General features: G+C 41.9%; 1 protein-coding gene across 10 annotated transcripts in view; it reads left to right on the top strand.

Annotated features, from left to right (window-relative positions):
- Positions 1 to 23,116, top strand: part of EDC3 (enhancer of mRNA decapping 3) — a 62,761-nt gene that overhangs the window by 6,128 nt on the left and 33,517 nt on the right. For 4 of the 10 annotated variants that reach the window (XM_005560075.5, XM_065548183.2, XM_045395763.3 and 1 more), the window contains 2 exons: positions 14,793 to 14,974; positions 17,824 to 18,143. In XM_005560075.5, coding sequence (XP_005560132.1) covers positions 14,811 to 14,974; positions 17,824 to 18,143 — 484 coding nt within the window. In that variant the 5' untranslated portion in view covers positions 14,793 to 14,810. Of the gene's footprint in view, positions 1 to 12,637; positions 12,720 to 14,792; positions 14,975 to 16,325; positions 16,445 to 17,823; positions 18,144 to 23,116 lie in introns of those variants that run through there. The other 6 variants (XM_015452453.4, XM_073996359.1, XM_073996360.1 and 3 more) reach the window with 4 other exon arrangements.

Raw genomic sequence — 23,116 nt, 5'->3', positions numbered from 1 at the left:
CACCATGCTGCCTTTTATGGAAGATATGGGTTTAGTACTAGGATTGTGCTGGATTTCTTTTTCTGAGGCGAGGTGAGGATGGGGGTGGAAACAGTCTTGCTATGTTGCCCAGGCTGCTCTGAAACTCCTGGCCTCAAGTGATCCTGTTGCCTCAGCCTCCCAAAGTGCCGGGATGTAGGGCCTGAGCCATCATGCTTGGTTGCATATTTTCTTTTAAGATCTCTGCCATTCCCAAGATTTTGATTCAACAAACACCTTTCCTGTTGTGTGGAACAATTCCTAGTTTTTCAGAAATCTATAACAAACACTCACTCATCCACAGCTGTTAATTATAATTGTTTTTAGCAGACCAAGGGTTGTTCGTTGGATCTGAATGCTGTGAGTTGTCTGATGTGGCACAGAGATGAAGTAGCTAGATTTGTAATTGGCAACTTGTTTATTTGTAATTTATAGATCATTTGGGCAGCTGCCTCAGTAATATAATAGATGGAAGAGTGTTTAGCACTACCTGACTTTGTTATCCAAAGGCTTATCAGAGTAATGATAAACTCCCATTACTTATCTGGCATTCAGTAGTCTGGAAATCCTGATAGTTCAGCATTTGAGCAAAATAATCCCATGATTAAAAGTAATATGGAAAATCCTGATTATGTGACATTTGTGGCTCCCTTCCTAGCTACACAGATTGTTACGATAGATTTTAATAACAAGGTGGCAAAGTAAGTGTTGGTTAGCTAGCTGCACCAACATTGCATTTTTTTGAAATATTTAACATTGTTGAATACTATACAGAAGAATTCTTTTTAGAAGTGGAATTGTTTGAAGGATTTATTGTCACGAATAGGCTTTACAGGGAAGATGTATTTTTTTTTATTGTATGTCAAATCCTGTCAGCAAACTTACACAAGAAGTAGCAATGTATTAATGAGATGAAGGATATTCCAAAGTAGCTAGATTTGTAATTGGCAACTTGTTTATTTGTATAAGAACAAAGTGATAAATGAATTAAAGTGTTCTTACCTGGAGGTGTTTAAGAAATGGAGGCAGAAGGAAGACAAATAAGACTAAATGAACTTTGGTAGCAAGTTCTTGACTGAATAGTAAATCACAACATTTCTGAATTCAGTAGTCATTACAATTTTAGGAATAATTTATTGGGAGAAAAACAGTATCAATGAAGCAAGAGTACATAAGAAGTATGTTTAAGAAAATATCGGCCGGGCGCGGTGGCTCAAGCCTGTAATCCCAGCACTTTGGGAGGCCGAGACGGGTGGATCATGAGGTCAGAAGATCGAGACCATCCTGGCTAACACAGTGAAACCCCGTCTCTACTAAAAAATACAAAAAAAAAAACTAGCCGGGTGAGGTGGCGGGCGCCTGTAGTCCCAGCTACTCGGGAGGCTGAGGCAGGAGAATGGTGTGGACCCGGGAGGCGGAGCTTGCAGTGAGCTGAGATCCGGCCACTGCACTCCAGCCTGGGAGACAGAGCGAGACTCCGTCTCAAAAAAAAAACAAAAAACAAAACAAAGAAAATATCAAAACCATTGCACCCCACCAGAATAAGTTAAAGAGAAGCATAGTACCAAGTTTTGGCAAGATGAGCAAAAGAAACTGACGTATGGTGGGTTGTGTAAATGTAGATGTAATATAAAATGGTACAACCACTTTGGAAAACTGTTTGGCAGTTTCTAATAAAGTCATAAGTATAATATGACTTCCTGTGTTATATGCCCAGTAGAAATGGATGCATTTATCCATCGCAAAAATATACTGTATGCAGTATAAGAATATTATTCATAATAAGTCAGAACTAGAAATAACCCAACTGTGTATCAGCAGTAGAATGGATAAATACATTGAGGCATACTTACAGAAAGCAGCACAGCCATGAAAAATAACGCACTTCTGATACATGCAACAATGGGGATGAATCTCACAAAGGTACTTTTTTTTTTTTTTTGAGACGTCTCACTCTGTCACCCATACTGGAGTGCAGTAGCAGGATCTTGGCTCACTGCAACCTCTGCCTCCCCAGTTCAAGCGATTCTTGTGCCTCTGCCTCCTAAGTGGCTGGGATTACAGGCATGTGTCACCACGCCTAGCTAATTTTTTTGTATTTTTAGTAGAGACAGGGTTTTGCCCTGTTGGCTAGATTGGTCTTGAACTCTTGACCTCAAGTGATCCACCCTCCCTGGCCTCCCAAAGTGCTGGGATTACAGGTGTGAGCCACTGTGCCTAGCCTCACAGATGTACTTTTGAGCAACAGAAGACAAACACTCTAAAAGAGAACCTTTATGATTCTGTTTGTATGAAGCTCAAAATTAGGCTCAAATAATCTTTCATGATAGATGTCAGAATAATAACTACCTGTAGGAGGACACAATGGAGCCTTTTGAGGTGTTGGAAATTGTCTGCCTTGTTTTGAGTGGTGGTCACATGGGTGAATTGATATGTAAAATTTCATGGAGGTGTACACTTAAAATATGTAGACTGACTTACTGTATATGTTATACCTTGATAGAAAAGTAGGAAATAAAAAACAAGATTGGTTCCTTGTAGCTCCTATATCTCCTGTACATCTTATGACATGGAGGTGTTAGCTCTATAATTGATGGAGCCCCTTCCCTAGTCTGATTAGGAACACAGTTGATGGGTACTGTACTTGTTTTAGATTTACTGTTTTCTGTAAATAACATAATTTTCTTTATAGAATAAACCTGTTTGAGGAGTTTTGAATAATGCATTCATGTATTTTACCAAGTGAAGTGTCTGAGGAAAGGGCAGTTTGTTACACTTTCAGTGGTTACATTTTTAAAAGTTTCTATTAATATTGACTACATAGAAGAACACTTATGAATGAGTATCCACATTTTCTAAGTATTAAAAATTCTATTCAGTTACTATTACCGTAATATAAACTTGAATGTACAACATGAGTGTCTTAAAGATATATGTTAAATAAAGAATAAAGCCTTTTCATATCTGGTTAATTTCTGGTGCTTTTTATTCTGCATCTGAGTAGAATTATGATGGATTATAAATGATAGGAAAGGAAACTCATGCTTTTGTGACATTAGACAAAGGTTGATCAGGAAGGGAAAAAAGTCTAAAATATGTGTATTTTGTGCCTTTTTACCATCATTATTGTTGAAATTGTGTTGCATTGAAAATTTACCCAAGGGCCAGGCACAGTGGCTCATGCCTGTAATCCCAGCACGGAGGCTGAGGTGAACAGATCACCTGAGATCAGGGGTCCGAGACCAGTCTGGCCAACATGGCAAAACCCTATCTCTACTAAAAACACAAAAATTACCTGGGCGTGGTGGCGGGTGCCTATAGTCCCAGCTACTCAGGAGGCTGAGGCAGGAGAATCGCTTGAACCTGGGAGGCGAAAGTTGCAGTGTGCCAAGATTGTGCCACTGCACTCCAGCCTGGGTGACAGAGCAAGCCTCCGTCTCATTATATAATAAAATGTAACAAAAAGAAAAAAAGCTTTGGATGAGCCTGCTAATTTATTGTTCTTTTAATCTTTGGTTCTGTCTGCATAGTTTTATGATATTTGCTCGGTTAGATCACTAGAGAACTATCTAGAGTTTGATTAATCTCTAGAGCTGGACTCTTTAAGACTTCGTGTTTCTGAAGGGGCATACCTTTTTTTTTTTTTTGAGACAGGGTCTTGCTGTGTTGCCCAGGCTGGTCTTGAACTCCTGGACACAGGTGATCCTCCTGCCTTGGCTTCCCCAACTCCTGGAATTAAAACTGTGAGCTACCATGCCCAGCCAGGAGTGCTTTATTTTTATTTATTTTTTATTTTTTTCTAAACGGAGTCTTGCTCTGTTGCCCTGGCTGGAGTGCAGTGGTGTGGTCTCAGCTCACTGCAGCCTCCACCTCTTGGGTTCAAGCGGTTCTCCTGCCTCAGCCTCCCGAGTAGCTGGGGTTACAGGTGCCCGCCACCATGACTGGCTAATTTTTGTATTTTTAGTAGAGATGGGGTTTCACCATGTCAGCCAGGCTGGTCTCAAACTCCTGACCTCGTGATCCACCCACCTCACTCAGCCTCTGAAAGCGCTGGAATTATAGGCATGAGCCACTGCGGCTGGCCCAGAGGAGTGCTTTATATGCTTTTTTTGCTCTTTTCCCTTCATTTATTTATTTATTTTGAGACAAAGTCTTGCTCTTGTTACCCAGGCTGGAGTGCAGTGGCGCAATTTTGGCTCACTGTATCCTCCACCTCTTGGGTGCAAGTGGTTTTCCCACCTCAGCCTCCTGAGTAGCTGGAATTACAGGCACCTACCACCATACCCGGCTAATTTTTGTATTTTTAGTAGAAATGGGGTTTCACCATGTTGGCCAGGCTGGTCTCGAATTCCTCACCTCAGGTGATCCACCCACCTCGGCCTCCGAAAGTGCTGGAATTATAGGCATGAGCCACCGCGCCTGGCCTGTTTAATTTTTTTTGAGATGGAGTCTCGTTCTTGTTGCCCAGGCTGGAGTGCAATGGCGTGATCTCAGCTCATTGCAACCTTCGCCTCCCAATTTCAAGTGATTCCCCTGCCTCAGCCTCCCAAGTAGCTGGGATTACAGGAATGCGCCACCATGCCCAGCTAATTTTTTTTTTTTGAGACTGAGTCTCGTTCTTGTTGCCCAGGCTGGAGTGCAATGGCACGATCTCAGCCCACTGCATCCTCCGCCTCCCGGGTTCAAGCAATTCTCCTGCTTCAGCCTCCTGAGTAGCTGGGATTACAGGTACACGCCACCACAGTTGGCTAATTTTTGTATTTTTAGTAGAGACGGGGTTTCACCTCTTTGGTCAGGCTGGTCTTGAACTCCTGACCTTGTGATCTGCCCGCCTCAGCCCTCTAAAGTGCTGGGATTACAGGCGTGAGCCACTGTGCCCAGCCAATTTTGTATTTTTAGTAGATACAGGGTTTCATCATGTTGGTCAGGCTGGTCTCGAACTGGTGACCTCATGTGATCCACCTGCCTCGTCATCCCAAACTGCTGGAATTACAAACGTGAGCCACCACACTCAGTCGGGATATACTCTTTTACCAGAGGGTTGCTTTATATCCTTTTTTGCCCCTTTATGTCTGAAATTAGTATTTGAAACAGCTTCAAGTGCTCGTTTTTTTTTTTTTTTTAATGTAAAAACATTGACCCAGTGTTTCACTTTGTGCTTAACATGTGTATTTATATATATCTGCTAGCTATTTCCTGACTTCCTTGTGTGAATGGGGAAGAGTTAGGTTTCATATCTTATATAGGATCTTGCATAGAGTATGCTTAAGAATACTGTATTTTTTAGAACCATTTTCACAAAGAGCCAAGACATTTAGACATAAACATACACTCCTGAGCTCAGTGATCTTCCTGCCTCAGCCTCTGAAAGTGCTGAGATTACAGGTGTGAGCCACCATGCCTGGCCTATTTCACCATTAAGTGTGATGTTAGCTGCAATTGTTTCATAGGTGCCAGCTTTCCCGCCCCTTTTTAAATATAGTAAATGATTGTTAAATTTTGTCCAATTATCTTTCTGCATTTATTGATATGATTATACATGATTTCATCACTTATTTTGTTAATGTGATGGAAGGCATTGATTTTTTTTTTAATTAAACTTCTGAGATAGTTGTAGATTCACATGCCATTGTAAGAAATAATACAGAGAGATTCCTTATGCCCTACCCAGTTTTCCCTGTTGGTAACATCTTGCAAAACTATAATACAGTATCACTACTAGGATACTGACATTGATATGGTCAAAATGTAAAATAGTTCCATTACTACAAGAGTCCCTCATGTTGCCACTCTGTTGCCCAGGCTGGAGTACATTGTCATGACCTCACTGCGACTTCTGCCTCCCAGGTTCAAGTGATTCTCCTGCCTCAGCCTCCCGAGTAGCTGGGACTATAGGCGCTCGCCACCACGCCCAGCTAATTTTTGTATTTTTGGTAGAGATGGGGCTTCGCCATGTTGGCCAGGTTGGTTTTGAACTCCTGACCTCAGGTGATCCACTCTCCTCAGCCTCCCAAAGTGCTGGGATTACAGGCATCAGCCACCATGCCCGGCCCTGTTCTCCATTTCTATAGCTTTGTCATTTCAAGAATGTTACACAAATGGAATCATACAGAGCACAACCTTTTGGGGTTGGCATTTTTACTTTTTGCCCCGTGGTGTGGATGTACCACTGTTTGTTTATTCACCCATTGAGGTCATCTGGGTTGTTTCCAGTTTGTAGCTTTTTTGAGTAAGTGTGATCTGAACACTTGTGTACAGGGTATTTTTTTTTTTTTAAATTTTTGAGACGGAGTTTCGCTCTTGTTGCCCAGAATGGAGTGCAATGGTGCGATCTCAGCTCACCACAACCTCTGCCTCCTGGGTTCAAGCGATTCTCCTGCCTCAGCCTCCCAAGTAGCTGGGATTACAGGCATGTGCCACCATGCCCGGCTGATTTTGTGTTTTTAGTAGAGACGGGGTTTCTCCATGTTGGTCAGGGTGGTATCAAACTCGCGGCCTCAGGTGATCTGCTTGCCTCAGCCTCCCAAAGTACTGGGATTACAGGCATGAGCCACCACGCCCAGCCCGTGTACAGGTTTTTGTGTGAACCTAGGTCTTCCTTTCTCTGGGATAAATGACCAAGAGTGCAACTGCTGGATCATATTGTAGTTGCATGTTTAGTTTTTTGGGGTTTTTTTTTTTTTTTTTTTTTTTGAGACAGAGTCTTTGTCGCCCAGGCTGGAGTGCAGTGGCACCATCTTGGCTCACTGCAAGCTCCGCCTCCTGGGTTCACGCCATTGTCCTGCCTCAGCCTCTCGAGTAATTGGGACTACAGGCACCCGCTACCATGCCCGGCTAATTTTTTTGTATGTTTAGTAGAGACAGGGTTTCACCGTGTTAGCCAGGATTGTCTCGATCTCCTGACCTTGTGATCCGCCGGTCTTGGCCTCTGAAAGTGCTGAGATTACAGGCGTGAGCCACCGCACCCAGCCTTGGGGTTTTTTTTTTTTTTTTTTGAGACAATCTCTTGCTCAGGCTAGAGTGCAGTGGTGCGATCATGGCTTACTGCAACTTCCACCTCCCAGGTTCAAGAGATTCTCATGCCTTAGCCCCTCAAGTAGCTGGGATTACAGGTGTGTGCCACCATACCTGGCTGATTATTGCATGTTTAGTTTTTTTAATAACCTGCCAGGATGTTTTCCAGAGTGGCTGTACTATTCAATATTTGGACTAGCAATGTACGAGTGATCCATTTTTTCTACATTCTTACTAGCACTTGGTGTTATCACTGTATTTTAGCCATTTTGAAAGATATATATATCTTAGATACTACTCTTTTGTCATTGTCAGATAGGTGGTTCACAAGTATTTTCTCCCAGTCTGTAACCTGTCTTTTGTGGAATAAAAATTTTTAATTTTCAAGATGTCTAGTTGATCAGCTTTCCTTTTTATGCATTGAGCTTTTGGTGTCAAAGAACTCTTTGCCTAGCCCTAGATCTTGAGGGTTTCTCTTATGTTTTTTTATAAAAGTTTTAGTTTGATGTTTTACATTTAAGTTCATGATCCATTTTGAGTAAATTTTTGTATAAAGTGTGAAACTTAGTTTGAGGTTCATTTTTTTGCTGATGGATTTCCATTTGCTCCAGCGCTATTGTTGTAAAAACTATGCTGCCTGCATTGAATTGTTTTTGCACTTTGTCAGAAATCAGTTGGGCATATTTTTGTGAGTCTGTTTCTGTGTTCTGCCTTCTATTTTATCGATTTACATGTCTGTCCCTCTACATAATCTTGATTATTATAATTGTGTAAGTCTTGAAATCAGGTAGACTGATTGTTCCCACTTTCTTTTAAAAAATTGATTTAGCACCAGGGTGTGGTAATCCTGTAATCCCAGCACTTTGGGAGGCTGAGGTGGGTGGATCACGGGTCAGGAGTTCAAGACCAGCCTGGCCAAGATGGTGAAATCCCTTCTCTACTAAAAATACAAAAATTAGCTGGGCGTGGTGGCGGGCACCTGTAATGCCAGCTACTCAGCAGGGTGAAGCAGAAAATTGCTTGAACCCGGGAGGTGGAGGCTGCAGTGAGCCAAGATTGTGCCACTGCACTCCAGCCTGGGCGACAGAGTGAGACTCCATCGCAAAAAAAACAAAACAAAACAAGTGATTTAGCTATTTTAGTTTCTTTGCCTTTCCATGTAAATTTTAGAATAACTTTGTCTGTGTCTACAAATCTTGCTGGGATTTTGATAAGAACGGCATTGATCCTTTATACCAATTTGGGGAGAATTTACATACTTTATGTTGAGTCTTTTAATCCATGAACATGTTATATCTGTTATATTTAGCATTTTGATTTTTTCCTCAGTGCTGCATATTTTCAGTATACAAATCCTGTACCCTTTGTTTTTTAGATTTACACCTAGTCCTTTATTTTTTGAGCAATTGTAAATGGTATTGTATTTTAAATTTCATTGCCCATGTGTTCATTGCCAATATACTGAAATAAGATTAGCTTTTGTATGTTTATCTTGTATCCTACAATCTTGCTGAACTCACTTGTTCTAAGACTTTTTGTAGATTATGGGGAATTTCTACATAGACAGTTATATCATCTGCAGATGGTGACAGTTTTGTTTTTTCCTTTCCAAACCGTATGCCTTTTTTTTTTTTTTTTTTTTAATCTGTTTCTTGCGTTATTGCAAGAACTTCTAGAGCTGTGTTGAGTGAGAGTGGGTATCCTTGCTTTGTTCATGTTCTTAAAGGGAAAGCATTCAGTCTTTCACCATTTAATATAATGTTAGCTGTAGGGGCTTTTTAGATGCCTTTACCAGATTAATGAAGTTCCTCTCTATTCCCGTTTTTCTGGGAGACTTTTTTAAAAAGAATGAATGGGTGTTGAATTTTGTCAGATGCATTTTCTGTGTCGGTTGCTATGAACATGTGTTTTTCTTATTTACCCTGTTGATACGGTAGATTATATTGATTGACTTTCTGATATTGAGTCAGCATTGCATCCTTGGAATAAACTCCACCTAGGTGTGGTATATCATTCTTTTTTTTTTTGAGACAGAGTCTCGCTCTGTCGCCCAGACTGGAGTGCAGTGCATGATCATGGCTCACTGCAAGGTCTGCCTCCTGGGTTCACACCATTCTCCTACCTCAGCCTCTAGAGTAACTGGGACTACAGGTGCATGCTACCATGCCTGACTAATTTTTTGTATTTTTAGTAGGGATGGGGTTTCACCATATTAGCTAGGATGGTCTTGATCTCCTGACCTCGGGATCCGCCCGCCTTGGCCTCCCAAAGTGCTGGGATTACAGGCGTGAGCCACTGCACCTGGCCGGGTGTGGTGTATAATTCTGTATGTTTATTGTTTTGTTTTTTATTTTTATTTTTAGAGATAGTGTCTTGCTTTGTTGCCCAGGCTGGAGTGCAGTGGTGTGATCATAGCTCACTCCATCTACTGACTCATGGGCCCAAGCTCCCCTCCTGCCTCAACCTCCCAAGTAGCTGAGATAACTGGTATGCACCACCACACCTGGCTTTTTTGTTTTGTTTTGTTTTGTTTTTTTGTTTTGTTTTTTGTAGAAATAAGGTCTCACTATGTTGCCCAGGCTGGTTTCAAACTCCTGGCCTCAAGCAGTCCTTCCACCTTGGCCTCCCAAAGTGTTGGGACTACAGGTGTGAGCCACTGAGCCTGGATCATTATTGTTGAATTGTTGGGTGATATTTTGATAAGGAATTTTATGTTTACATTCGTGGGGGATAGTATTCTGTAGTTTTGTTTTTGTACTATTGTTGTCAGGTCTTGGTATCAAGAGAATATTTCTGTATTTATTGATGTGATAAAGTTATATGATTTTCTCATTCTGTTAAAATGATTTAAAATTGATCAGTTTTTAAAATACCAAACCAATTTTGCATTCTAGGAGTAGAGACCTAAATATACGTGATATATTAGACTTTTAAAATTTATTGCTGGATTTGATTTAATATCTTATTGAAGGTTTTTGGTCTATATTTGTGCAGGATGTTGATCTTTTCTTATAAAGCCTTTGTGGGGAGGCTTTCACTTCAGAGTTATGCTAGCTACATTGAACAAATTGGGAAATGTTTCCTTCTTTTTTTTAATTTTTATTTTTGAGACAGAGTCTTGCTCTGTCACCTGGGCTAGAATGCAGTGGTGTGATCTTTGCTCACTGCAACCTCCCCTTCTGGGTTCAAGCCATTCTCCTGCCTCTGCCTCTTGAGTAGCTGGGATTACAGGTGTGTACCACCACACCTGGCTAATTATTTTGTTGTTGTTATTTTTAGTAGCGATGGGGTTTCGCCATGTTGACCAGGCTGGTCTTGAACTCCTGAACTCAAGTGATCTACCGTCCTGAGCCTCCCAAAGTGCTGGGATTACAGGTGTGAGCCACTGTGCCCAGCCTTTTTTTTTTTTTTTTTTGAGACGGAGTGTTGCTCTGTTGCCCAAGCTGGAGTGCGGTGGTGTGATCTCGGGTCACTGCAACCTCTGCCTCCTGGATTCAAGTGATTCTCCTGCCTCAGCCTCCTGAGTAGCTGGGATTACAGGCGTGTGCCAGCACGCCTGGCTAGTGTTTGTATTTTTAGTAGAGATGGGGTTTCACGATGTTGGCCAGGCTGGTCACAAACTGCTGACCTCAAGTGATCCACCTGCCTCAGTCTCCCAAAGTGCTTGGATTACAGGCGTGAGCCATTGTGTCCAGCCTCATTCTCCTGTGTTTTCTTTTTTTTTTTTTTTTTTTTTTTTGAGACGGAGTCTTACTCTGTCGCCCAGGCTGGAGTGCAGTGGCCGGATCTCAGCTCACTGCAAGCTCCGCCTCCCGGGTTTACGCCATTCTCCTGCCTCAGCCTCCCGAGTAGCTGGGACTACAGGCGCCCACCACCTCGCCCGGCTAGTTTTTTGTATTTTTTAGTAGAGACGGGGGTTTCACTGTGTTAGCCAGGGTGGTCTCAATCTCCTGACCTCGTGATCCGCCCGTCTCGGCCTCCCAAAGTGCTGGGATTACAGGCTTGAGCCACCGCGCCCGGCTATGAGATTGACATTATTTTTTTCTTAAAATGTTTGATAAAATTAACTAGTAAAGCTATCTAGTTCAGACTTGGTTAAAAAGAAAAACCGCCAGTAAAGCCATCTAGGCCTGGATTTTTCTTTGTAAGAAGGTTTTAAGTTACATAATCAGTTTGTTTTTTTCTATTAAATAGACTTTATTTTTTAGAGCAGTTTTAGTTTCAGGGGAAAATTGAGCCCAAAGTACGGAGGGTTCCCATATATCTCACTGTTGCCCCCCAGTAAGCCATCTCTGCTGTCAACACCACCACAGTTGTGTTCGTTACAATTGGTGAATCTACACTGACACATCATTGTCATCCAGAGTCCATAGTTAACATTAGGGTTCACTCTTGGTGTTGTACATTCTGTGAGTTTTGAAGTGACACGTGTCTACCATTATAGCATCAAACAGAATAGTTTAACTGCCCTAAAAATTCTCTTGTGTTCTGCCTATTCACCTCCCACCCCCACCCCACCAGCCACTGGTGTCCACTGCTCCTTTTACTGTCTCCATAGTTTTGCCTTTTCCAGAAAACCTTGTAGCTGGAATCATAGTATGTATGTATCCATTTCACTTTGGCTTCTTTCACTTAGCAATGTGCTCTTAAGTTTCCTCCATGTCTTTTCATGGCTTGATAGCTCATTTCTTTTTTGTGCTGAATCATATTCTATTGTCTGGATGTGCCGTAGTTCATCCATTCATCTACTGAAGGATGTCTTGATTGCTTCCAAATTTGAGCAGTTTTGAATAAAGCTGCTGTAAACATCCACGTGCAGATTTATGGTGGACGTAAATTTTCAGTTCATCTGGGTAAATACCAAGGAGAGTGATTGCTGGATTAGATGGTATATTTAGTTTTGTGAGAAACTACCTTATTAATATGCATATGCAGGCTAGGCGCGGTGGCTCATGCCTGTAAACCCATCTCTTAGGAGGCCGAGGCAGGCGGATCACTTGAGGTCAGGAGTTTGAGACCAGCCTGGGCAACATGGTGAAACCCCGTCTCTACTGAAAAAAAAAAAAAAAATTAGCTTGGTGTGTGGTGGCACGTACCTGTAGTTCCAATTATTTGGAAGGCTGAGGCAGGAGAATTGCTTGAACCTGGGAGGCAGAGGCTGCAATGAGCTGAGATCGTGCCACTGCACTCCAGCCTGGGCGGTAGAGCGAGACTCAGTCTCAAAATAAATAAGTAAATAAATAAAAGAGGCCGGGCACAGTGGCTCACGCCTGTAATCCCAGCACTTTGGGAGACTGAGGCAGGTGGATCACAAGGTCAAGAGTTCAAGACCAGCCTGACCAACATGGTGAAACCCCATCTCTACTAAAAATACAAAAATTAGCCAGGCGTGGTGGTGCATGCCTGTAATCCCAGCTACTCAGGAGGTTGAGGCAGGAGAACTGCTTGAACCTGGGAGGTGGAGGTTGCAGTGAGCCAAGATTGTGCCACTGTGTTCTAGCCTGGGCAACAGAGTGAGACTCCATCTCAAAAAAAAAAAGAAAGAAAAAAAAAAAGAAAAAAATGCATACTCATCATTGGCTGCATCATTTTGCGTTCCTGTCAGCAATGAATGATGGTTTTTGTTGCTCCACATCCTCATCAGCATTTGGTGTTGCCAGTGTTTTGGATTTTGGCCATTCTGACAGGTGTGTAGTAGCATCTCATTGTTGTTTTAATTTCCATTAATTCCCTAATGATGTGATGTAGAGCATCTTTTCATATGCTTGCCTGCCATGTCCATGTCTTCTTTAGTGAAGTATCCTTTCGGGTCTCTTGCTCATTTTTTCATCAGGTTGTTCATTTTCTTATTGTTGAGTTTTAAGAGTTCTTGGTATGTTATGGATAACAGATCTTTATCAAATATGTCTTTTAGCAAATATTTTCTCTTAGTTTGTGTCTTGTCTTATTCTCTTGATAAATTCAGTTTTTAAAATAGACATGCAGCTACTCAGATTTTTTATTTCTTGTATCAGTTTTGATAACTTTTGTCTAAGAATTTCCCCATTTCGTCTAGTTGTCAGATTTACTGGTGTAAGGTTATTTTTAATGTCTGTGATGTCTCTTTGTTCATTTCTGATATTAATAAAATGTGTTTATCTTTTTTCTTTATTAGGCATTTACCAACTTGTTTAATATTTTCAAAGAGCTAATTTTTGTTTTATTTTTCTTAGTTGTTTCTTGTTTCACTGGTTTCTGCTCTTGATTTCCTTTCTATAACAGCAGGTTAATCTGTTCTTTTTTTACTAATACTTAAGATGGAATCTCAGATAACTGATTTTAGACCTTTCTTTCCTAATACAAGCACTTAAAGTTATACATTCCCCCTTTTACGCACTGTATTAAGCACATCATACAAAAGTTGATATTGTGTTTTCGTTATCATTGAGTTCAAACCATTTTCTGACTGCCCTTTTGATTTCTTTTACCCATAGGTTATTTGGAAATGTCTTGCTTAATTTCCAGATATTTGGGAATATTCTAAATATCTATTTTTATCAATTTCAAATTTAATTCTGTTGTGGGTAGAGAATATATTTTATGTGATCTCAGTCTTTTTAACTTTATTCATACTTGTTTAAGGCCCAACATATAGGCGTGAACATTCTGTATAGACTTGAAAAGGATATATATTCTGTAGTTGTTAGGTTTAGTGTTATGTAGTACCTTCAATTGGCTTTAAAAATTTTTTTAGGCCAAGCGCAGTGGTTCATGTCTGTAATTCCAGCACTTTGGAAGGCCGAGGTGGGGGGATTGCTTCAGGCCAGGAGTTTGAGACTGCCTGGGCAACATAGCAAGACCTTGTCTCTACAAAAAAATTTAAATTAGCTGGGATTGGTAGCACAGGACTCTAGTCGTAGCTACTCAGGAGGCTGAGGTGGGAGGATTGATTGGTTGGGCCTGGGAGGTTGAGGCTGCAGTGAGCTATGATGGCACCACTGCACTCCAGGCTAGGTAACAGAGTGAGACTCTGTGTCAAAAAAAAAAAAAAAAAAGCCAGACGCAGTGGCTCACTCCTGTAATCCCAGCCCTTTGGGAGGCCGAGGCAGGCAGATCACCTGAGGTCGGGAGTTTTAGACCAGCCTGACCAACATGGAGAAACTCCGTCTCTACTAAAAATAAAAATACAAAATTTGCCGGGTGTGGTGACTCATGCCTGTGATCCCAGCTACTTGGGAGGCTGAGGCAGGAGAATCGCTTGAACCCGGGAGGCAGAGGTTGTGTTGAGCCGAGATCGCGCCATTGCTCTCCAGCCTGGGCAACAAGAGTGAAACTCCGTTTCAAAAAAAAGAACAAAAGGCAACTACCCAGAATTTATTATTATTATCAGCAACAGTGGCATTACCAGTATTTGTTTTTTTAGTATATTATTTCTCAGTAACATACTCTCTTTGAAAGCATTCTGGCAGCAGATTTATTAAAACACAATATAAACAGATTATAGTTTGTGTGATTTGATGTGTAATAAATATTATCTTTATCCAATGTATGTGCTTTAAAGCAATTGTAAGATCTTTATATGTATTAAATAATATTACTTATTAATATGTATACTCCTGAAAAAGTTTTTTAATTTTTTCATGGTTTATTACCTTAGTTAACAATGTGATAGAATATGTTTTATTAACCAACACTTGGTACAGAGCCTGATGTATTTGCTGAATTTAATTAAAAGTTTGTCTTTTCACCAAGGCACACTGAATAGTTCCTTCTCTTCACAGTGGTCTCACATCTGAAACATGGCTGCAGATTGGCTGGGAAGTATTGTGTCCATCAATTGTGGAGATAGCTTGGGTGTCTATCAGGGAAGAGTGTCAGCTGTGGATCAGGTCAGCCAGACCATTTCTCTCACCCGGCCTTTCCATAATGGAGTGAAGTGTCTTGTTCCAGAAGTCACCTTCAGGTGAGTGTCCTGACTGACTCTTCTGAATCCAATCTGGTGGTCTGTGGAGCTTGAACCTAGGTCTGATTGCTAGCATTCTCTTGGCATATGGCCGCTTTTTGTATTTTTAGTAGAGATGGGGTTTCACCATGTTGGCCAGGCTGGTCTCGAACTACTGGCCTCAAGTGATCTGCCCGTCATGGCCTCCCAAAGTGCTGGGATTTCAGGTGTGAACCACCATGCCCGGCCTATACTGTTTATTTCCTCTCTGCATTCCGATATTCATTCCTTGGCCTCCCCTGTATTAAAAACAACCTTCTCCCTTAGACCTTGCGTTTGCCACTAGGTATTGTGTCATTTCCCTTCCCTTGAACCCATCATCCTTGTCAGAGCCGAATAGTCTGCTTTCTCTATATTTTGTGGCTTCATTCTCTAGACCCTCTTTACCCTACCATTATCTTTTTTTCTAACTTTATCATCTTGCTGAATTAGCTTTTGCCAAGGTTACAAATAACCTAATGGCCAAATTGACTGACAGTATCTCAATCCCAATCTGATTTGAATGCTCCCTCATGGCTGTAGTGGCTTATGACTGTAATTCCAGCACTTTGGGAGGCCAAGGCAGGAGAATCACTTGAGCCCAGGATTTCAAAACTGGCTGGTCAACATAGTGAGACCTCATCTTTATAAAAGAAAAATTTAAAAGCTTAGCTGAGCGTGGTGGCATGTGCCTGTAATCCCAGCTACTCCTGAGGCTGAGACAGGAAGATCACTTCAGCCTAGGAGATGGAGGTCGCAGTGAGCCATGATAGCACCACTGCACTCCAGCCTGGGTGATAGAACAAGACCCTGTCTCTAAAAAAATAAATAAAAATACAATGCTCCCTAACTTTTTTTTTTTTTTTTTTTTTTGAGATGGAGTCTCACTCTGTTTCCCAGGCTGGAGTGCAGTGGCATGATCTCAACTCACTGCAACCTCCGCCTCCCGGGTTCCAGCAATTCTCCCACCTCAGCCTCCAGAGTAACTAGGATTACAGGCGCTTGCCACCACGCCCGGCTAATTTTTTGTATTTTTAGTAGAGATTGGGTTTCACCATGTTAGCCAGGCTGGTCTCGAACTCCTGACCTGAAGTGATCCGCCCACCTCGGCCTCCCAAAGTGCTGGGATTACAGGCGTGAGCCACCACGCCCAGCCAGTGCTCCCTAACTTCTGAAGTGCAGTATTCTCCTTTAGTTTCCCTGTCACTTCTGGTTTTACTTTGCATGTATTCCACATATTCCTCCATTCCTTTACTTTTATGTTCCTTTTCTTCTTCTCACCTGTTAAGATTGAATTACTCAGCATTTTATCTTTGGTTCTTTTCTCAGCTTTTATTCTCTAGACAATCTCATGTGTACCTTATACATTAATGAGACCTGAAATCTTTAACTTAGGCCCGTTATGAGACAGACACGTCATCTGCTGGTCATTTCCATTGGATATCCCACAAGGTATCTTAAATGCAAGATTTTCGGAGCTAATCTTGTTATGTCTTCCTGTAGATTTCTTTTTCCAAGGGCATACCCATTATTTATGATTAATAACACCTTTCCCCCACGTTAGAAACTTAGGAGTCATAATAAACTCTTTTTTCTCTTTAATCCTCGTGTTCACTTACTTGCCAAAATCCTATGGATTTGAAATGTCTCTTGATCCCTTCTCCCTTTTCCCTTTGCAATTACCACTTGCTTGGTTCATCCCCTCTTATTTCTTGCTTGGTCTTCTAACTGGTACCACTGCCTCTTGTTTCTTCTCCTTCCCTATAGCCACCGGGAAAATCCATTGTGATCATGATGTGGTCCCTGGTTACCTCTGCAGCCTTACTTCCTGATAGCCTTCCACAAGCATCCTTCCCTTTAGTATCACCATAACATTTGCAGTTTCTCACATAGGCCATATTTTCTACATTTCCTTAGTCTCTGAGTCCCTACCTGAGATGCCTTTCTCCCTACTGTTCTTTGCTTAGCCTCTCCTTCTGCCTGTCCTGGCCAGATTTAGCTTAAGTATTACATTCATCTCCACCAGACTAACTTAAATATTTTGCTTTTAGGCTCTCTAGTCTCCTATGCACACCCCTGTCATAACATTTAACACTTAAAAATTTTTTTTTTTTTTTTTAGACAGAGTCTCACTTTGTTGCCCAGGCTGGAGTGCAGTGGTGCACTCTGCTCACTGTAACCTTTGGCTCCCAGGGTGAAACGATTCTCATGCCTCAGCCTCCTGGGTAGCTAGGATTACAGGTGTGCACCATCACACCCAACTAATTGTTTCTATTTTTAGTAGAGACAGGGTTTTGCCATGTTGACCAGGCTGGTCTCGAATGCCTCAAGTGATTCGTCTGCCTCGGCCTTCCAGAGTGCTGGGATTATAGGCATGAGCCATTGTGCCCAGCCCATGTAACACTTTTGATTGAATATGTACTTGTCTTTTCTACTGATCAGACTGAGTTCCTGTGGTCACATAGTGGTTTTCATCTCTATATACCAGATCAAAATAGTTCCTAGTGGAGGGCTTACCATATAGTATTTTATATTTATGCCTGTTGAATGAGCAAGGGAGTGAATGAATGGAAAAAAGCCATTAAACATTGTGGGAATGTAAGATTAATATAGTTTTGTTGTTATCAATAGCCTCTTTTTAAAGGCCAGCATTGTGTCACTTGGACAGTTGGTGGCTGACCCCTGTCCTTAAGCACACAGCCCCCTTTCCTAGCCTCTGATAACTCATTAAAATGCAGTCCTGCAAAGGGGTAGCTGTTTGCTAATGAACTCAGTTTCATCATTCTTACCACTATTATAATTTTGAGACTTGGCTTTTTTGTGTATTTCAGGGCAGGTGACATTACGGAGTTAAAAATTCTGGAGATACCAGGACCTGGAGGCAACCAACATTTTGGAGACGTTCATCAGACAGAATTAGGCCCTTCTGGTGTTGGCTGCCAAGTGGGCATCAGTCAGAATGGCACAGGCAAGTTGGTCAAGAAGCCAACCTCTTCCAGCAGTGCCCCTCAGAATATCCCTAAGAGGACAGATGTGAAGAGCCAGGATGTTGCCGTTTCCCCCCAGCAGCAACAGTGTTCAAAGAGCTATGTCGACAGGCACATGGAATCCTTGAGTCAGTCCAAAAGTTTCCGTCGTCGGCACAACTCCTGTAAGTAGGGTCAAGTTGATACTTCTTCTCAATCTAGTGTTTCAGGGCTATAAGCTATAAGCACTGCTGCTCTTTAAATAAATCCTTTATTACTCCAATAAAATGGATGCTGGCTGAGCTTCGCAAAAATACAACATGGTTCTCTTCCTCCAGGCCTAGTTCCTCAAGATGTTAAGGGAAAGGAAATAAGGTGTTAGGGATGCCTGTGAGCTTCCTGCCCTCTCTTACCACTTCCTTCGGGAAAAGTCTGCCCAGAGTTTACTGAGACTAACAGTGATGTTTTAAATCCAGTAAGTACTGGGTGTGGTGACATACATCTGTAGTCCCAGCTACTTGAGAGGTTGAGGCAGGAGGATTGTTTGAGCTCAGTTCAAGGCTAGTCTGGGCAAAATAGCAAGATTCTGTCTCTAAAAAAGGGAAAAAAACCCTTAAATCCTCTTACTGATGTTGGTAGTAGTGTCTGAGTTGAACCTGCACTTGGGCTGTTCCAGAGGATTCTTGAGTAACTTCTCTTTCTGTGATTTGAGACTCATCCTCAGAAAAGAGGAGAGGACTGATCCAAACATCTCTGTGATCTTTCATTTTCTAGCAGAGTGACAATTTTTAATTTGCTGTATTTGTTCCTACTGACACATCAAGAAGAATGTGCATTGGTCTGTGTTGCTGCCCAGTTTTGTTTGATACTAACCCATTATTAAATGCCATTTGCTGATTATAAAACCATAGCTGTGGCCAGGCACGGTGGCTCACACCTGTAATCCTAGCACTTTGGGCGGGCAGATCACCTGAGGTCAGGCGTTTGAGGCCAGCCTGGCCAACATGGTGAAACCTCGTCTCTGCTAAAAATACAAAAATTAGCTGGGCGTGGAGGCACATGCTTGTAATCTCAGCTACTTTGGAGGTTGAGGCAGGAGAATCCCTTGAACCCAGGAGGCAGAGGTTGCAGTGAGCTGAGATTGTGCCACTCCAGCCTGGGCGATAGAGCAAGACTCTGTCTCAAAAATAAAATAAATAATATAAAATGAAACCATAGTTGTGTTAGTGGTATGGTGGTGAGCATAGCTGCCTTCCAAAACCATAGTTAATTCACTAGAACTGTTCTTCTCCAACGTATTTACTAGAATAATGTTACGATAGTGAATCATAACATTCACTGGAATCTGTTATGCTTCTTAAATTAATATGAATGTTGTTTTAAAAAATTATTTCCAAATGGCAAACTATTCTCATTTTACTTAGATGGCTTTGTACTCAGAGATGGTAGCAGAATGTATTAGAAACTTTAAGTGAGAGACTGGGTGCAGTGGCTCACACCTGTAACCCCAGCACTTCAGGAGGCTGAGGCAGGCGGATCGCTTGAGCCCCGGAGTTCGAGACCAGCCTGAGCAACATGGCAAAACCCCATCTCTACGAAAAAAAAATACAAAAAAATTAGCTGGGCATGGCGGCGTGCACCTGTGGTCCCAGCTACTCAGGAGGCTGAGGTGGAAGGATGGCTTGAGCCAGGGAGGCGGAGGTTGTGATTAGCCAAGATCATGCCACTGCACTTCAGCCTGGGTGACAGAGTGAGACTCTGTCTCAAAACGAACAACCAAAAGAAATTTAAAATGAGTATTCATTAACTCATTTAAAATTATAAGCTAGAGTCATGCTATGGCATTACCTTCTAAAAGGCACAATTTAGAGTGAGTTATGTCTCTCTAGACCCCACTCAGAAAGTTTATTACATAAAATTCCAGATACTTCTTGCTACCATTGTTGCTCCTCACACTGTGGTCCTGGTGGCATTGTAGTAAGGTTTTAGTGTGCTGGGTGAATTCTGTTAATAGCTTGTGGTGTGACACCTGTGTCAGGGGCCAACATTTTTTTTTGAGATGGAGTCTCACTCTGTTGCCCAGGCTGGAGTGCAGTGGTGTGATCTCAGCTCACTGCAACCTCCACTTCCTGTGTTCAGGTGATTCTCCCGCCTCAGCCTCCCTAGGAGCTGGTACTACAGGCACTTGCTGCCATGCCCGGCTAGTTTTTTTTTTTTTTTTTTTTTTTTTTCTGAGATGGAGTTTCGCTCTTGTTGCTCAGGCTGGAGTGCAATGGCACGATCTCGGCTCGCAGCAACCTCCGCCTCCTGGGTTCAAATGATTCTCCTGCCTCAGCCTCCCGAGTAGCTGGGATTACAGGCATGCGCTACCACGTCTGGCTAATTTTGTATTTTTAATAGAGATGGGGCTCCATGTTGGTCAGGCTGGTCTCAAACTCCCGACCTCAGGTGATCCGCCCACCTCGGCCTCCCAAAGTGCTGAGATTACAGGTATGAGCCACCGTACCAGGCTCCCTGGCTAATTTTTGTATTTTTAGTAGAGATGGGGTTTTGCCATGTTGCCTAAGCTAATTTCGAACTCCTGACCTCAGGTGGTCCGCCTGCCTCGGCCTCCAAAAGTGCTGGGATTACAGGTGTGAGCCACCGTGCCTGGCCTAAAAAAATTTTTTAATGTATGTAATGTACAGTTTCAAGGTAGTTTCCTTTGGTGCATAAGAAACAACTATCTGAAATGATGATGTTTGCAAATATGAGACTGAAATTCACTTGTGAGTTCTGTATCCTTAGAAAAATTGTAGAATACTTGGATAGAAAATTATTCTTTCCATTTGGACTTTAACCTTCTCTATTTTGCTTGCATTCTATTCTGTTCTGTTCTATTCTATTCTATTCTATTCTGTTCTGTTCTGTTCTGTTCTGTTCTGTTCTGTTCTGTTCTGTTCTGTTCTGTTCTGTTCTACTCTACTCTACTCTACTCTACTCTACTCTACTCTACTCTACTCTACTGAGATAGGGTCTTGCCTTGACACTCAGGCTGGAATGCAGTGATACGATCACAGCTCACTACAACCTTGAACTCCTGGGCTCAAACAATCCTCCCACCTCAGCCTCCTAAGTAGCTGGGACTACAGATGTGTGCCACCATGCCTGGCTAGTTTTTTTATTTTTAGTAGAGATAAGGTTTCACTATGTTGCCCAGTCTGAAAATCTTTTTTCTTTTACCAGAAATTGTTGATTTGTTAGAAGTTCATATAGGCAGTTTATAATCTTCCATGCACTTGAAGGTGACCCTTATTAGCAATTCGTATTATTTTTTCCTACATATTTTTCTCCCTGTTATTAACATCTTACATTGGTATGGTACATTTGTTATGATTATTGAACCGGTGTTGATGCATTATCATTAAACAAAGTCCATATTTTATTCAGATTGCCTTAGTTTTTACCTGATGCCCTTGTTCCAGGATCCTGTCCAGTATATCACATCACATTTGGTAGTCATGTCTCTGCTTGGCTCTTACAGTTTCTCAGACCTTCCTTGTTTTTGATGACCTAGACATTTTGATGAATACTGGTCAGGTATTTTGTAGAATGTCCCTCACTTGGTAGTTGATGTTTTTCTCATGATTAGACTGGGGTTATATGTTTGGGGGTGGAAGACAACAGAGGTAAAGTACCATTTTCATCACTTTGCGTCAAGTGTATATATTGTCACTATGGTTTACAACTTTTGATGTTCACCTTGATCACCTGGCTAAAGTAGTATATATCTAGTTTCTCCTCTGTAAAGTGACTCTTTCTTCCCCGTTGCATATGTACTCTTTGGAAGGAAATCATTATGTGCAGCCCACACCCAGGGAGTGAGGAGTTGTGTTCCCTCTCCTTGAGGACACAGCGTCTTCAGACATTACTTGAAATTCTTTTATTCCAGAGATTCCTCTCTTCTCCCCCATTTGTTTATGTGTTCAGTCATTTATTTATATCAGCATGTACTCGTGGGTATTTATTTATTTATTTATTTTATTTATTTATTTTTTTTGAGACGGAGTCTCGCTCTGTCGCCCAGGCTGGAGTGCAGTGGCCGGATCTCAGCTCACTGCAAGCTCCGCCTCCCGGGTTCGGGCCATTCTCCTGTCTCAGCCTCCTGAGTAGCTGGGACTACAGGCGCCCGCCACCTCGCCCGGCTAGTTTTTTGTATTTTTTAGTAGAGACGGGGTTTCACCGTGTTAGCCAGGATGGTCTCGATCTCCTGACCTAGTGATCCGCCCATCTCGGCCTCCCAAAGTGCTGGGATTACAGGCTTGAGCCACCGCGCCCGGCCGGGTATTTATTTTATACTTTGGCTTATAATTCAATATTACTTTATTTTGTTACTCAAATTATTTCAGTTTTAGCTAGTCTCCAATCTTTCACTTGGATCTCATGTCCCTTTGACATACTCCAGTGGAATTTTTTTGTTTTTGTTTTTAGTACTTAGGTAGTTTCTGACACTGAAAGATGCTTGTTACTGCCACTACTGCTGCTGCTGCTGCTCCTCCTCCTCCTCTTCCTCCTCTTCCTCCTCTTCCACCTCCTCTCTCCCCCTCCCTCCCGCCCCTCCTCCCCAATTCTCCTTTCTTCCTTCTTCACTAGGTATGCTCATTGCTCTTGGGTGTCACCCTTATAGCTGACAGCAAGAAAATATGTGTATATGCTTCTCTGCAGAGTTCACAGAAGAGAAAATATATATGTGTATATTTAACCAGTATATATATGTATTTAAATATTTCTATATGTAACTATGTATATTTTACTATACTAAGAATGAGTTCATACTGATGTCTCCAACTTTAATCCATTACCACATGGATCCTTCTAGTCTTCTCCTTTTGCTTGTCTGTTACTTCTCACTCCAACAGTGAGAAACCTGTCTGCTATTGTCATTCATTCTTTACATAATTATTCAATTCCAGTATACATGTATAGTGGTGTCAGAATTATTAACTCGTATCCCCATTCCTGTGGGAGACTGTCAAATAGAATATGGCACATGCGTACCATTTCTTTTGCCTTTCATCTGACTCCGTTCATTTCTAGAGTTATTTAGGTCTCCCATTTCCTTCATTGACTTGTTTCATATATTCATATTACAGTTAATTTGTTTTGTCACATTCTGCAT

This window comes from Macaca fascicularis, chromosome 7 (assembly GCF_037993035.2).
Source record: "Macaca fascicularis isolate 582-1 chromosome 7, T2T-MFA8v1.1".
Lineage (NCBI taxonomy): Eukaryota > Metazoa > Chordata > Mammalia > Primates > Cercopithecidae > Macaca > Macaca fascicularis.
This window is presented reverse-complemented; position numbering and strand designations above follow the sequence as displayed.